This window comes from Sander lucioperca, chromosome 3 (assembly GCF_008315115.2).
Source record: "Sander lucioperca isolate FBNREF2018 chromosome 3, SLUC_FBN_1.2, whole genome shotgun sequence".
Classification (NCBI taxonomy): Eukaryota; Metazoa; Chordata; class Actinopteri; order Perciformes; family Percidae; genus Sander; species Sander lucioperca.
In genome coordinates, this window is record NC_050175.1 from 28,275,230 (window position 1) to 28,291,194 (window position 15,965).

Genomic DNA, 15,965 nt, shown 5'->3' on the forward strand with positions numbered 1-15,965 from the left:
ATTTTTCTCCAGAATAACAGACTCCACCTTTAAGGGTTTCACTTACTATTTAAACTAGCATTAACATAAAAAAATCATAACCAAAACACCAATATGTAAATGCACCAAAATATAAATTAGGACCGAAAAAGTGTGAGTTAGCTGCTCTGCCAACATACAGGCTACATTCTGCCTGCTCTTGTCATACAATGAGTGTGAGTGTTTGCTGTAATTTTTGTTGCTGGTAAAGATGACACAGCGTTGTGCAACTGACTTGAAATTACCAACAGATGGTTCAAAACATTACAGGGAATGACTCATCCTTCTTTAGCTTGAGGAAATGCTTGCTTCTATGACGAGAACAAAACCATTTTCTTTTTGCTAGCTGCAGTCATGTCCGGCCCACTGGGCTCTGTGGATAACTCTGAGATCTGAGATGGCTGATCAGAAAAAGCACAACAGAGAGTGACAGGAAACAAGTTCAGTACCAGAAACATCTTTTTAAGGCACACTGACCATTTGGACATGTGTCTTAGCTCAATGTTTCACCATCAGCCAACTGTTACTGTCAAATCCTGAAATAAAACAACCTTGATTGTGGTTTGTGTGTTGTGTCATTGTTTCTCTTTAATGTGATTTGGTGCTGTGTTACAGCTGAGTATAAGACACTGTGTCCTGGAGGAGAAGGCTTCAGACCAAACCCCATCACTGTCATCTTGGAAGGTCAGACAGCAACATGCTAGCATGTGTGTCAGGTTGCTCCTGTGCACAATTACAGACACTTACACAGATAACGCACACCCACCCACCGAGTGTTTCCTTTCTCTCTCTGGCAGACATCAATGAATGCCAGGAGCTGCCAGGCTTGTGCCAGGGAGGACAGTGCATCAACACCTTTGGCAGCTTCCAGTGTGAATGTCCAAGAGGCTATGCCCTCAACACAGATACAAGAGTCTGTGAAGGTATTCAACACACACATGTATTTGTATGCAGCCCCACAGACACATGAACACACAGGTGACCTAGTCCTCTCTAGCTCTTGCCTTGGGACGTTTCAGTGGGAAGGAAATTGAGTCCAGCCGTCAAGGCCTTTGTTCAGGGAGGACACATGGAGAGAGAGAGAGAGAAAAAAGCACTGAGAGCAAAACGACAAAGAAATATTGGACCCTTTTGTCCCACAGACGACACTGCAGCTCATTCTAGCTCAATATGTCTCTGCTTTAGTTCCCCGTCTGTTGTTAACCCAGCAAAGCTCAGTCAGGATGATGAGACAGCTGAGCGCCTAACTGTGTCCAGAGGAGCGAGGCTCTGATGTGGTCAGCCCTCTCCTCAGGGAAGTACACCGAGTCCCCTGTAGACAGGCCAGAGATGACGGAGGGAGGGCGAGATGGAGGAATGAAAGATGGGATGAAAAAAAGAGATAAATGGGTGTTTAGAAAAGAGAAACGGGAACAAAGAGAGGAGAGGAGGGGGCTGAGGGTTAGACAATGACATGTGGCTGGCGGCATTTTAATTAGCGTGTGTTTGTTGGCCAGGGGAACAAAAGCGGGTGTCTGCTCTATAAAGTCCAGGACTGCACATCCACTATGTCTCTAGTCAATCAACAGTTTCAGAACAAGCACTGTATTTGCTATTTGGCAGTAATGTTGGTAGAGAAAGAATTTTAGTATAGGAAAGCTATTAGGAAAATTATTATTCATACGAATAGAAGATATTAAAAAGCACATTCCAGCCTGTGTCTTTCTGTAGTTGTGTTAGTGTTCATTTTGGTTGTGCATTATGTTCACATAAGATGATGATGATGACATTGGGGCTTATTGTACACTTACATAGTAACACACAATGTATATGATAATAATATTTTGCAGACAGATATTCTTCCACATAGAAAATCAGTATCTCGATATATCCTCATTGCACTCATTCTACCTTCTTTAAAGTGCCCATATTATGAAAAAATCACTTTTTCTGGGATTTGGGGTGTTATGTTGTGTCTCTGGTGCTTCCACACACATACAAACTTTGAAAAAAATCCATCCATGCTGTTTAGAGTGAGATACGGTTTCTGAATGTGTCCTGCCTTCAGTCTCTGGGTGAGCTGTTCAAAATCGGCACGGCTTGTGACGTCACAAGCCGAAACGAGCAGGCTAACCACAACCATTAGCTCGTAGCGTTAGCATGCTAACGCTAATGCTAACGCTAGCATGCTACCTCGTTCTCAATAGCAAAGCACTGCTACAACACACACAAGTTCACCATAATCTTCAAAAGAACTACTTACATGTGCGCCCTCATTTAGAAGTCTCCCAGCTAATCCTGCCTTGTAACTGACCGAAGTTGTAGAAACAGCCTTTCTTTTACTGTCTATGGAGCTAGCTAGCTGACATGATCTACATCTGAGCTACTGGGCATGTGCGAGTGCAATCAAAGATAGTACAGAAGAAGAAGAAGAAAAGAGGTCTCACTCTGTAGCTAAAACAGAGACCAGCTGAAAAGAGGATCTGCAGCAGTGAGAGAGAGCACTGCAGTACAACAAAAATATGGTGTTTTTTGAAAATTAAACCATGTAAACCTATTCTGGTACAACCTTAAAATACAATTATGAACCTGAAAATGAGCATAATATGGCTGCTTTAAGATATCAGGTAGTCTTTTAAGATATAAGTTTTAAATAAGTAAAAAAGGTTTTGTGGCACCTCAACTGAGGGAATGTACTAATTTCTGTTTGTCCTTCTCTCTGTGTGCAGATGTCAATGAGTGTGAACGAACAGGTATCTGTGGCCCAGGCCAGTGCTACAACACCATCGGGAACTACACCTGTATCTGCCCTGTGGACTACATGCAGGTCAATGGTGGAAACAACTGCATGGGTAGGTCTGCATGCCGCACTCTAATAACTGTATCTTTGGTAGTAACATGCAGTCATGCAGTGATATTTTTTGCGTTCTCTTTCTTATAAACACACAAAGACATGAGGAAGAGCTACTGCTACAGGAACTTTTACTCTGACAACGGGACATGTGACGGAGAGCTGACCTTCAACATGACAAAAAAGATGTGTTGCTGCTCCTATAACATTGGCCGTGCATGGAATAAACCCTGTGAACAGTGTCCTATTCCCAGCACCGGTGAGGTCTCATACACACGTGCTAGCACACATATGTTTTGAACGTATAAGGAACTAAAAGTGAACTCATGTCTTATGTCCACTCAGACGAGTTTGCGATCCTGTGCGGCAGTGAGAGACCAGGATATTACATCGACATCACCACTGGACGGGTCATCGGTAAGATTTCCCCATTCAAAGGTTTTTGTGACTAAAAAGGAAAGTTTGTGTTGTTCTCATCTTGTCTCTTCCTCATGTGCTAGATATTGATGAGTGCAGGGAAATCCCAGGAGTGTGTGAGAATGGCGTGTGCATCAACATGGTTGGCAGCTTCAGGTGCGAGTGCCCCATCGGCTTCGTCTACAACGACAAGCTGTTGATTTGCGAAGGTAGGCCTGCACTCCACTGAAGTTCAACTGAAAGTGATGCCAAAATGTAAAATGCTGTGAATTCTTCCTAGGTTTTTAAACTAAATCAGCCTTTTTATATTGAATCCCTCTTTGTAAACGTGTCACCAGTAGATGACTTTGAACACCTCTGTACCTGTTGTTGTTAGATATTGATGAGTGTCAGAATGGGCCGGTGTGCCAGCAGAATGCAGCCTGTCTGAACATGCCAGGAAGCTTCCGCTGCGAGTGTAAACCTGGATACCGCTTCACCCCCACTGGACAATGTCTAGGTAAGGCTGTAGTGGTGATCAGCTATAAAGAGGTGAAAGGTGTCAGCAGCACTCCTGATTATGCAGTACATTGCTGGTGTGATGCATGGTTGTCACTGTTCACTCAACCCGCGGCAGTTACGTCAGCTCCCAATGACCTTGGTGGAGATTTTATCGAATTGGTGGAAACAGGATTAGAGAAAAGATTAGAGGAAGCAGCCAAAACGGTGCTTTCTTCCATGACGATGATGCAGACTTCTCTGCATCCTCCTGTGGCCTGATGCTGCCTCGCCTCCTCAACCTATTGTATCAGACTCACTCATATGACACTCTTTGAACTGCACATTCTCGCCAGTTGTAAGCCACAGATAAAGTACCAGAGACAGCACAATGACAGTCAGGCTGAGGAGGAATTCTTCGAGGTGGGCTTGTTATTAAGGAAGGGAGAATGTGAAGCATGTGTTGAGCTGTTGAACATGTGCTGCTGTATATCTGAAACATGTCACTGTCACACTGGAGGGTCCTCACCGATAAGCAAATGTTAAATCAACATCCTGTTTTGCTTCCTGCTTTTCATGCGAGTCCTAACAACAAAACATGGTCAGACTCCAGCGAGAGAAAACTGAAACTGTAGATGGAGGCAACGATGACCTTACAAAAATGTAACATTGCTTCAAGGCATAATGTCAAATGGAGTATTTAAAAATGGACATGTTTTTTGACTTGAATTAAATAATTATGATGTTACTCCTTTATCATGAGTGTACGAACAGCATCACATTACATGATGATGTTACAAGAGTTAATGGCCAGTTTTGTGTCTTATTAAGAAGAAGAAATGCACGCCCACATTAGTGATTGTTTGTGGCTAGCGACAAATGTCTAAATAGTAATTAAAGGGTTTGATTGGATCTCCCCAAATTTCAGCCTTTGCATAGCCAGATATTTCACCACTTTTCAGTGATAGTTTTTGTGGTTTGAGTTTCACACAGTTTGTCAATTGTTTTCCTCGTTTATCAGACCGTAATGAATGCATTGAGAACCCTGGTATATGCAATCCTGGTCAGTGCATTGACACACTGGGGAGCTACCGCTGCATCTGCCCCAATGGCTTCAAAACAACGCGGGACCAGTCGATGTGTGTCGGTAAGCTGTCCTGGTTCCTATCCGTTCTCACTTGTGTTTGACGTGAAATGTGAGTGCTGTTTATGGTAAAGCTGTGATGATGCTCTCTGGTTTCAGACGTGGACGAGTGTGAGAGACAACCCTGTGGCAACGGGACTTGTAAGAACACAGTGGGCTCCTATAACTGTCTCTGCTATCCCGGCTTTCAGAACTCACACAACGGTGACTGCATAGGTACGTGCGTCTGGATGTGAGTTAGTAAAAGAGAAAAAGCAAGAGAGTATATAGTCTTTCTGTGATATATTGTTGTGTTTGTGCATTGATCAGATGTCGATGAGTGTTCAACGCAGAGGGGCATGTGTCGAAATGGGCAGTGTGTGAACACCATAGGCACCTATCTCTGTGTGTGTCATGACGGCTATGAGCTCACTTTAGACGGCAGACTGTGTGCTGGTAGGGAACCATCATTTTACATAATTTTAGTTTATCTGAATGTAATAGGTATGTTTTACAGCGTATTCCTTTTTTTCTCAGATATTAATGAATGTGCAGTGAATCCAGGCACATGTGGTGCAGGAACTTGTCTGAATCTGGATGGCTCTTACAGGTGTATCTGCCCACTTGGCTACTATCTCCATGAGGAAACCTGTGAAGGTACAGCGGCCTAAAGTCCTTTCAGCATCACGGTCAATAAATAGAAGCCAAAACATGAAAAATAAAAACAGGAATTTCTGAAGTGATAAAATATTTACACGTGGGGGTGAACCTTACCTCAATTTAGAGAACACCTGCTTACTTGCAACATGCTCACACACACAGACATATGTACATGGCACACATCACAGTTCTGCTGAGGTGTACAAGAAGAGAATACACTGCCTCTTCGCCTCCTCCTTGCCTTGCTGCTACAAAACACCCCTCTTCTCCTTTTCACACGTGGGAGTGGGCCCAAGCCAGAACACTTGGATTGTTTATACAGTGGGGCTGATGAAGAGATATTCGGCAGACTTCAACACATTCCTGCTTTGTGCTCTGTTCCTGGAAGCAGGGAATAACAGTACTGAATTCTCAGCATCAATAGCGGCAGCAGCTGGTCATTAAGATGAGCGAACATGTGACATGAAGGCTATAATACGCCTTCATCCAACTATCCATTAGTGTGCTTACATTCTGTTTTATCACATTTGGATAGACCATGACGTACTTGTGTGACTACATCCTTGCACCTTTGACAGTAGTTCAAGGAAAAATTGAGATGTCAATGAAGCACAGCAGGGGGAGGAATGGATTTTGATGGATTTGATTTGTAAATATGATGAGGTGGTTGATGCTGTTCCTCTTTGTGTGTCAGATATTGATGAGTGCTCCCAGTCCCCCGAGATCTGTACATTTGGAACCTGCTCCAACACTGAAGGAAGCTTCACCTGCTTGTGTCCCGAAGGCTTCCAGGTCTCTGCCTCCGGACGCAGATGTTTAGGTAATTTTGAGTGTGTTTGTGTGTGAGAGAGAGGGAAAAAGAATCTATGAAACTATCTTATGCGTCAACTTTAATGTGTAGCAAAGTGTAAATACTAGTGTATCTGTATAGTCTGTTTCTGAGTGCTAGTGGAGACAAAGCAGCAGTCAGTGGTGTTAGACTTTTCCTGCTTGTTCATGATAGCACACTGTGTTCCAGCTGGTTCTGCTGCTGCTGCCTCAACAAGGCCAAGGGTGGCTCTGAACAGATCACTTTTCCATTTCCCTGTGTGTGTGTGTGTGTGTGTGTGTGTGTGTGTGTGTGTGTGTGTGTGTGTGTGTGTGTGTGTGTGTGTGTGTGTGTGTGTGTGTGTGTGTATGTATGTATGTATGTGGGTGTGTGTGTGTGTTTATGTACATGTGTGTTTTTAAGTTGGGTGGGGGAACGCTGAGTCCTCTGTCAGGGAGTTCCCCCTCCAAACACTGAAGTGATGACATCATCAGTTCAGTGAGGCAGTTTACAGTTTGTATTTCGCTTTTCTCTCCAGTGTCAGAAATTCTCGACTGCGGGTTAGGGGATAAGCACGAAATAAGCTGGGTGGAGAGTGAACAACATGGGCAGTAAAAGAGATCAAGGTTTCATTATAAGGACAAACCCTGTCCCACTGAGAAAACCCTTGTTTTGATTAAAAAATCAATGATAGATGAAGAAAATCATGGTGACAACAGTGATTTTAATAATTTGCGTGTCTTTGTGTGCCCTCATTAATATTTTATATTAAAAACATGATGGAGAGACAGTTACACACTTGTGATTCATTGGCGAAATGAAATTCATTGCCAATTATTACATTGAATCATGAGGTAATAATGAAGGGTGAAAATCTCAATAATCACGAACACAACATCACTAGCTGCGCTTAGGTGCGGTTCAGCTGAACTTGTGCTCGTTTATGTCTTGGATTCTCATTTTTACGTGTGTGCTTCTCTTTTTATTATACATTTTGTAGTTGCATTGTTGGAGAGAGCCTGAGAACGAGAATTTCATTGCCAACGACTGCTTGAAACCTTCAGGTCCAGTTTAGCACGTAGCTGCGTTTTAAGCCACTAAACCTCAGCTAAGTGATCAGATGCTAAGTGATATAGTAACAGCAACAGCCAATCCAATTAATGATTTGGTTTTAGCCTTTATTGATAGAAGACAGATTGTAGAGAAACATGGGGAGAGACAGAGAGGGGTGACATGTAACATTGGTCCCTAGCTAGAATCATACTTGGATTACTGTGATTACAGTATCTGGTATGTGTCTTAACCACTAGGCCACCAATTTCCAATTAATTATATGTTATAAATTATAATGTCGTAGTGGTTTTGCAAATCTGTCAGACCGTTTGTTAGACTAGTTTGATTTATTTCTAAGCTTAATTTTCTAATTAATTTTGTTTTTTTTAATATTATGTTTTTCAGTGTTCTGTCTCTGATTAAAAAAACTATTTAGCACTGACATGTTAGGTGACCATACCAAGGACGCACAATTTTTAAACATTTGTATCATATTTCAGAAACTACAAAATAAGAATGACATATCCATGTGCAGATGCACATGTGCATGTGCTCACACACACTTGCACAACAGCTGTGCACAGAGCCCCATAAATCTCTTTTGCGGAAAGGCTGACAAATCAGTTTCATGGAGGAAAGTAACATGACACTCTTTGACATTGTCCTCACAGCACCAGGTGTTCATGTATGTGATCTTTGCCTCTGAGCCAGGTGTGTGTGCATGGGTGCGTGTGTGTGTGTGTGTGTGTGTGTGTGTGTGTGTGTGTGTATATGTATATGTGTGATCTACGGTGGTCAGAAAGCTTATTTGTGTTGAGTTCAGTGAAGGCCAGTGCTAGCAGGAGAGCGCGACCATATGCTTCTCATTACAAGTAAGTGCCTGCCTAGTCCAGGAGCAACAAGAGCCCTCAGAAGCAGGGAGAAAGACTGGCAAACACAGATCATTCAGGATAATTAGCCAACCTCTGTCCTCACTACAAATACTTCACCAAAAAATGAAGGGAACATTCTAAGTTGTAGTTTTGGTCAATTTACAGTACCTTCAGGCTCACTACTCCTTCCGTCTCAAATTTTTCACTACTTTTGTGCGCGTGTGTGCGTGCATGCGTGCGTGTGTCTGTGAAAACCCTTAGATATCCGTGTGAACTACTGCTATACTACGTTTGAAAATGGCCGCTGCCTGGCTCCAAAGCCTCAGAACACTTCCAAGGCAGCATGCTGCTGCACTGGGATGCCAGGTCAAGGCTGGGGGAATCCCTGTGAAATCTGTCCCACCAAGGGAGAAGGTGTGTTCCATTTCCTATCATATTAGACACAAATGCGCCCAACACACACTCATATGCAAGGAAACACAAGCTCTTGCACGAAATTATGTATCATTTAATGGTATTCATGACTTTTCACATCTCATGGTTCCAGAGGCGTATCCTCTTCTCTGTCCCAATGAGGGTTATCAACGGGGGCCAGACGACCACCCAAAAGGTATGTGTGTCATCAACACTGTATCTTCACTGTCTTACATCTCTTTTATAGTTGTGGCATGTAATTCATTTGGTGTTTTTTTTCTTCCATTGTAGATATTGATGAATGCCTCAATGACCCTTGCATCAATGGCCAGTGCATCAACATAGACGGCTCTTTCCGCTGTGAATGTCCCATGGGATACAGTCTGGACATCAGTAGAGTCAAGTGTGAAGGCCAGTTTACTCACTGTTTTGCTATCTTTCTCTCAATGTCTCCTTCGCTGCATCTTTCTCCCCTGATTTATTCTTCTGAATAATCTAACACCAACATGCTTAATGGAGTTTTTGTAACTTTCTTGAAAACAGACACTAATGAGTGTGCCATTGGCAATCCCTGCGGCAACGGCACATGCACTAATGTCATCGGTGGCTTTGAATGTGCATGTGATGACGGCTTTGAGCCTGGGCCAATGATGACCTGTGAAGGTATGTGAAATTATGTTTGAGCTCAATGATGCAGTCTTTGTAGTCCTGTACTGCTACTGTAACTTGTTTGCTTTCTCTTCCTTGTCCAGACATCAATGAGTGCTCCCAGAATCCTCTACTGTGTGCCTTCCGCTGTGTTAACGTGGTGGGCTCGTATGAGTGTAAATGTCCCACAGGCTACGTGCTGCGCGAGGACAGGAGGATGTGTAAAGGTACTACAGCTAAATGACTCACTCATACACTCTGCTTTCTCAGTCATAGTCCATTTACTGGAAAGTGATGGTAGAAAATAAACTAAGTACCTCATAGAGTCGTGCTGGCCCCGTCCATAAAGTTACATAACACACTATCTCTGTGACATTCTTAAGAGTTCTCTGTCTCGGACGAACTTAAAACACTCTGGACACTGTAGCCGGCCGAGACACTGTTTACACCTTCGCTCTCTCTGATAGCTCGGGCACCATAGCAACGGTTGTATTTGGAGGGAAGCGCTGAGACAGGAGGAACTTGTCAGTTTCTATAACGTCACTGTTTACATTAGAGCTCCAGACAGACCACCAACCCTCCCACTACACGCCTGTTAGCACTACAGAGCTCAGTGTTGGATTGGGTGGTTTTACATGAAACCCTTAAGTGCTGCAGTGTTTATGAGTGTCTGTGTTACATCACTGGTGTGATTGCTGCACATGCATGAACATATATATGTCTTCATACTTTTTTATCCTCTTACTCTTAGTATACTGTGTGTTTTCCAGACCAGAATGAGTGCGAGGATGGTATAGATGACTGTGCCAGCAGAGGCATGACCTGCAAGAACCTGATTGGTACATATATGTGCATCTGTTCGCCTGGATACACACGGCAGCCCGGAGGAGACGGTTGCATGGGTAAGATTGTCATAGTGTCCTACTGCAGAAAATAATGAACCATCATTCTTGTTTATGGCCTCAAATCTTGGCTCATAAATATATGTTGATACTCATCCACTTTAGTGTAACAATGTTGAAAGCTAGTTGTTTATCCTGGATTTAATTTTATGTTAGGGGTTGTTAACCCCCGCATTTCCTTTCCTGGTAATTAGTGGACTTGTTACTGTCATACAATGGGCTTGAGCCATCAGAGACTTTGCAAACCCACAAGGCAAACTTAATTCTTCCCATTTTTGCTATGAAATCAAATGTTAAACTCCGAATATTGTTCAAAATACTAGCTATAGCTATATTATACAATCAGCAGCTTTAGTCAAAAATATCAGAGTTCACTCTTAAAAACCCATATTGGTAAATATTAAAAAAGTACACCGTATTAATAAAAAGTCCTACCTATGTAAATAAAAAGTTGTTGGGTAAAGTTAAGATACCAACACGATTAAAAGAGTTTTTACTTTATATGTGTAAGTATTCATACACACACCAATTTGGAATGAACGATTTCACAATGAACTTCCACTTCTCTGCTTCATTATCTGGTTTGACATTTAACAAAAAATGTGTAAGATATATTTCCACTTTATCTTTACATTGTCCATGTGCATCTCTGTGTTAGATCTGAATGAGTGTACAGCCAAACCAGGTACCTGTAAAAATGGCCGTTGTGAGAACACAGTTGGCAGTTATCGCTGCAGATGTGACCAAGGATTCATCGCTAACCCCACACAGACTGAATGTATCGGTACGTATGTTGTTATCAATTTATATATGTTGCTCTTACTGTATGTTTTTTTACACTGTGCTCTAACTTACTTACCTTATTGTACTCTCACACGTATTACAGTCCAGTGTCGGTTTTAATCAGAATCTGTCGTGTCCTCACAGCCTCTTTAATTTGGCTTTCCGCCGTTTGTTCAGAACTTGTTCAGTTCTTGTATTAAGTCAGCTTGTAGGAAACGAGGCCATAAAGTTAAACCCAAAAGAAAACACTTTTATTTAGTGGCATCTTGTTTCTGTATTTCAAACATAATCAATGGGATATAACACTGGGATGGGAAGTTCAGGAGTCCAAAAGTTAAAAAAATGTTGGTCAATAATCTTTAGGAATCAGAAATTGTTAAATGAATTTAACACGTTTTAACCACTGGGACTCGAACATGGGTTTGACAACATTATTATTTTAGAGTTTAACATAGTCAAACGGTTTTTTTCAGGAAGATAAGAAAAGTACAGATCGTATGTCCTTTATATTTGGATAGAGATGTTTTATGCTGTTAACTATTGGCTAAATAGGTGAAAAAAGGGGGATTTTAACCATTCCATGATACTGTATTGTTAAAAACCATGTGCCTGTTACTGTCAAGATAGGGGAGAGGAAATCCTTTCAAAGCCTTCCTCCCTAATCTAAATATATACTTCTGGGTTGATGTGATGTGCTGAACTCGGTGAGAAAACCACCATGGAGATTTTGTTAGCTCTGTGGTTCTATGGCTATCTTACTCCTTACAGACAGTAGTGATAGAAGAGTGTGGGTTATCTATTTACGTCTGGTTCTCTAAGGCCAGGTCCTGTCTGGGTGGTTTGGTCTGCTTTCAGGCCCACCTCTTTGTTTGTCCATCTGTCTGTTTGTCTCGCTCTCACATTCCTTTGCCTGTCTCTCCCACCCTCCAGATAACCGTGAAGGCTTCTGTTTCACTGAAGTTCTGACCACCCTGTGTCAGATGACTTCAAGTAACAGGAACTTGGTGACCAAGTCAGAGTGTTGCTGTGATGGAGGCAGAGGCTGGGGCACCAACTGTGAGCTCTGCCCCCTGCCCGGGACCACTCAGTACAAGAAGATGTGTCCTCTGGGACCAGGGTTCACCACTGATGGCAGAGGTAAGTCCCTTTCCGACCGGAGGGATTTTTGCAGTTCCTAGAAATAACGTTCCTAGAACCCTTTTTTTCTCGTGTTCCGACTGGACTAATTTGGGGATTATTAAGTTTCTCTGACTGCAGTTCCTGTAACTCTTTCAGCTCCTACTTCAGGGCATGGGTCTTTTTGCCTTTTCCCTTTTCCACATAGGAACCCATAGTGACCTAGTAACGTCTGAAACACAAACAGTACATATTCTTCACTGTTGCAATTCGCCTACGTATGCTAACTCATTAGACAAACATCACGCATTCAACCAGCTAATTGTTAATGCTAGTTGAACTTACCCGTCGTTTCGTTTGCCTGTTGCGCTCTGCTCTTCTATCTTCTTCCATCATATTAATTAGGATAATATTACGCTGGAGCCTTCGTCTTCTGTGTTTCCCTGTTAAGTACTCCAGCCTAGTCTTTAAACGCCACCGTTCGAACTCCGTTATGAGGATCCCGGCAAGGCACAACAGGAACATTCCGATGGCCTCTTCCATGATGGTTTGTTGTATGTGGCGCTAAAGTCAAATGACGACGCAATAAAGACCGTTGCCGTGCTTGCGTCACTCCCTTACCCCTCCTACAAGTTCCTATGGCCACTTGACCAGTGCAAATGCAAACGGCAAAACCGGTTTTGGGCGAGAGTAGTTAGTAGAACTGTTTAGAAGTGGACTGTTCCTATAACTACGTTCCTGTAACTACTTGGTCGGAAAGAGGCTGTAGATGTCACTGCTGAAAATCAATCAACAATCAACTGCAGTTAATGAGTATGGATCTTTCGCTGACAATTTTGTGGTTAAAAACTGTTATCTTTTATCAGTAGAGCTAACATGAGGTGGGTTTTTAAAATGACATCCTAAAGTTTTGCATGATTTGGCCCTAAACCACGAGCCACAAGTACTTTACATGTTTAGTTGTCAGACAGATTTCTTCCAACCTGCCAGGCAACCACTGGTTTCTATTCATTGTAGTAACTTGCAGTAGACAGCTGGATTCATTTTGAAAACCTATCTTGGTTTTCACGGAGGCTGCAGCATCCAAGAGTTAAAACTTGCCCCACAGAAAAGCATTGCATTTATTACTGTAGCTATGATAGCAGCAGATGAAACCTTGAAGACAAGAAAACAGTCATAAAATGTTCTGTTTTTGCATAAAATACCCCTGATGGTGCCAGTCTGTCTCAACAGGCAGTCTTTTCAAAATGTTCTCTGCTCACAACTCCTATTACCATTATAAGGTACCTTAACATCATTTTTTCTTATTTTGCCAGAAAAAAACCAATACTTTTTTACTTGAAACAAAACTGATGCATTACTAAATGCATGGAATAATATTTAGAATATGTTGTTATTCACTATTGAAATTCAGTTCTTGGCAAAATTATTCTCTAAAAGGAATCAAGGCAATTGACTGGTAATGTGATAAGTTGATCTGGAGCTAACTTTATTTGTTTCTTTCCAGATATTGATGAGTGTCGTGTGATGGGCAACTTGTGCAAGAATGGTCAGTGTCTCAACACTTTGGGCTCCTATAGCTGCACCTGCAAACCGGGCTACACTACTGACATCAGCAGCACACTGTGTGTGGGTAAGGCTTGATTTCACATCCAGCACTTACACTTTATGGACTCTTTTCTTACCTTGCCTACCTCCCGTTCTCATTCCTGCTGTCCAGTAAAGAGCCGAAACTACGTGGGTGGACTGCCCACACACTCCTCTGAAAAATGCAGCCTGAGTCTGTCTGTCTCATCATCTCCCCTTATGGAATTTCTGGCTACAGGATCAAACTCTCTCTCTCTCACTGTCTCACCACCACCCTCTCCCTCTCCCTCTAGATGTGGATGAGTGCATACAGGCACCAAAGCCTTGTAACTTCATCTGTAAGAACACAGAGGGAGGCTACCTCTGTTCCTGCCCCCGTGGATACATCCTACAGGAAGATGGAAAGAGCTGCAGAGGTGACACACACACAAACACAGACACACAGACACACACACACACACACACACACACACACACACACAAAACATAACCTCTAAATATTCAGATCAGTAGAGTTCAGTGCCATGCTTTTAGAAAGAGGGCACTGCTCTTGTAGCGACTCAACTGTAGAGACAAATTTCCCCTTTGGGAGTTCTTGCTTGACTTAGTTTCCAGGTTAGAGCCACTCTAGGTAGTGCTGAGTGGGCCGGGTGTTCTGCTCACTGTCCCAAGACGCTCCATTTGGACTGGTGTCTCCACGTGCGCACATTTGTTCATGAATGTGAACCCTACATCCAGAGCCTGTGACACAGTGCATCTGGCAGTGTCTCTGTTTATCATGCTTGTTTGTGAGTCTAAACAAGTGTGCTCGTGGTGTTCAGTTTTTTAGGTCCTCTTTTATCTTTATTTACAATAGCTTTAGTTTCCCCCTCTACAGTCCCCCTCCGTGATTCCGGTGTCTGGTTCATTTGCAGTTCATTTGTAGGTCAGTGACTGTAGAAGGACTGGAATTTGACTAAAAAAAGAGCAGTGCCTATACAGTAGTACATGCAGTGATCTGACACAGTTCCAACCACACTATCTTAAATGCATTACATAAACTACTAAGCAGCCACTTTTCTGTTAGGTTTACAGCTGGTTTTATGTTGTACAACTTCTCCTCTTTTTCAGATTTGGATGAGTGTTCGACCAAACAGCATAACTGTCAGTTCTTATGTGTAAACACCATCGGTGGGTTCACCTGCAAATGTCCTCCTGGCTTCACCCAGCATCATACTGCCTGCATTGGTAAATAAGCACATGCAGAATATAGATATACTGCACATCCAAATATTTATAGATATATCTGTGTATTCCCAAAAGCATGGTGTCACAACACTTCAACTAATTCAGCCTCCACACCCATATCTTGCCAAATGCACACACAGTATATCCTTTCACGGTGTCATTTCTTATAGTATCTTCCAGCCCAGCTCAAAAAAGAGAGTCCTGAACCAGCCTCTTGTCTAACCCTAACCAACTCTCGTTCAGAGTTAATGGACTCCGGCTGATATCACACTGATCTTATTAGGCTGGACTGGTTTGGAGTCATGACAGCTTAACACTGCTTTGTTATGGAACTTTGCAGTGGATCGCCATGACTACCACAAGTTTTTTTTCCAGACCATAAAGCAGCGCCCATGACCTCACATTAAATCAGGGACAGGGATCCCTCAGTTTTGACTATAGGAATAACCCCAGGCAAATGACATACAGGAGGTGTGGATATGGTATTAATTTAAGAAGGTTGGAGAAACATGGGTGTGACATAAAAACACGTGTTCAAATCATACCACAGTAACTACTGCTGATGTACCAAAGTGTAGGACACTGCAGAACCCAAACTCCTTCAGGACAGGTGCTCATTGGACAGACACATTGTTAATGATCAGAACACTTTTCCAGACATGTTGTAAATACTGTCTATATCTAAATCTATAAGACTTTCTCAATCCTTCAAATACATCTGTTCCTTCAAGCTGTGGCTGTTAAGAAGTATGTATCCTTAATTCCTTATCCAGTATAATAATGTTTAAGGTATCTGTTTGTCAGTCACACTCACTAACAATGATCCTTACTAGCAATACTTGTAACTGGATGTTGTGTGTAGATTATTTCATCAAACTATTATTCCCAAGGTCTAGAATGAACTTTCACACTCAAATGTTTTTTGATGACCTCTTCTGGTCTGAGATCAAACCAGTAGGTGAGAGACTGTATTCCTAAACCCCTGAAGACTGTGACATAATTTGTACCAGCAGTCCATGGTGGACCTGCC

The 15,965-nt window shown here is 42.5% G+C and overlaps 1 protein-coding gene across 6 annotated transcripts in view; it reads left to right on the forward strand.

Moving 5' to 3' along the window:
- Positions 1 to 15,965, forward strand: part of fbn1 (fibrillin 1) — a 65,099-nt gene that overhangs the window by 44,755 nt on the left and 4,379 nt on the right. For 5 of the 6 annotated variants that reach the window (XM_031306398.2, XM_031306397.2, XM_031306399.2 and 2 more), the window contains 23 exons: positions 634 to 702; positions 816 to 941; positions 2,727 to 2,849; positions 2,949 to 3,107; positions 3,194 to 3,265; positions 3,349 to 3,474; positions 3,642 to 3,764; positions 4,764 to 4,889; positions 4,986 to 5,102; positions 5,196 to 5,321; positions 5,403 to 5,522; positions 6,220 to 6,345; positions 8,520 to 8,672; positions 8,806 to 8,868; positions 8,964 to 9,083; positions 9,216 to 9,335; positions 9,425 to 9,547; positions 10,091 to 10,222; positions 10,881 to 11,006; positions 11,936 to 12,142; positions 13,629 to 13,754; positions 14,002 to 14,124; positions 14,819 to 14,935. In XM_031306398.2, coding sequence (XP_031162258.1) covers positions 634 to 702; positions 816 to 941; positions 2,727 to 2,849; positions 2,949 to 3,107; positions 3,194 to 3,265; positions 3,349 to 3,474; positions 3,642 to 3,764; positions 4,764 to 4,889; positions 4,986 to 5,102; positions 5,196 to 5,321; positions 5,403 to 5,522; positions 6,220 to 6,345; positions 8,520 to 8,672; positions 8,806 to 8,868; positions 8,964 to 9,083; positions 9,216 to 9,335; positions 9,425 to 9,547; positions 10,091 to 10,222; positions 10,881 to 11,006; positions 11,936 to 12,142; positions 13,629 to 13,754; positions 14,002 to 14,124; positions 14,819 to 14,935 — 2,823 coding nt within the window. The remainder of the gene's footprint in view (positions 1 to 633; positions 703 to 815; positions 942 to 2,726; positions 2,850 to 2,948; positions 3,108 to 3,193; positions 3,266 to 3,348; positions 3,475 to 3,641; positions 3,765 to 4,763; positions 4,890 to 4,985; positions 5,103 to 5,195; positions 5,322 to 5,402; positions 5,523 to 6,219; positions 6,346 to 8,519; positions 8,673 to 8,805; positions 8,869 to 8,963; positions 9,084 to 9,215; positions 9,336 to 9,424; positions 9,548 to 10,090; positions 10,223 to 10,880; positions 11,007 to 11,935; positions 12,143 to 13,628; positions 13,755 to 14,001; positions 14,125 to 14,818; positions 14,936 to 15,965) is intronic. The other variant, XM_031306400.2, reaches the window with a different exon arrangement.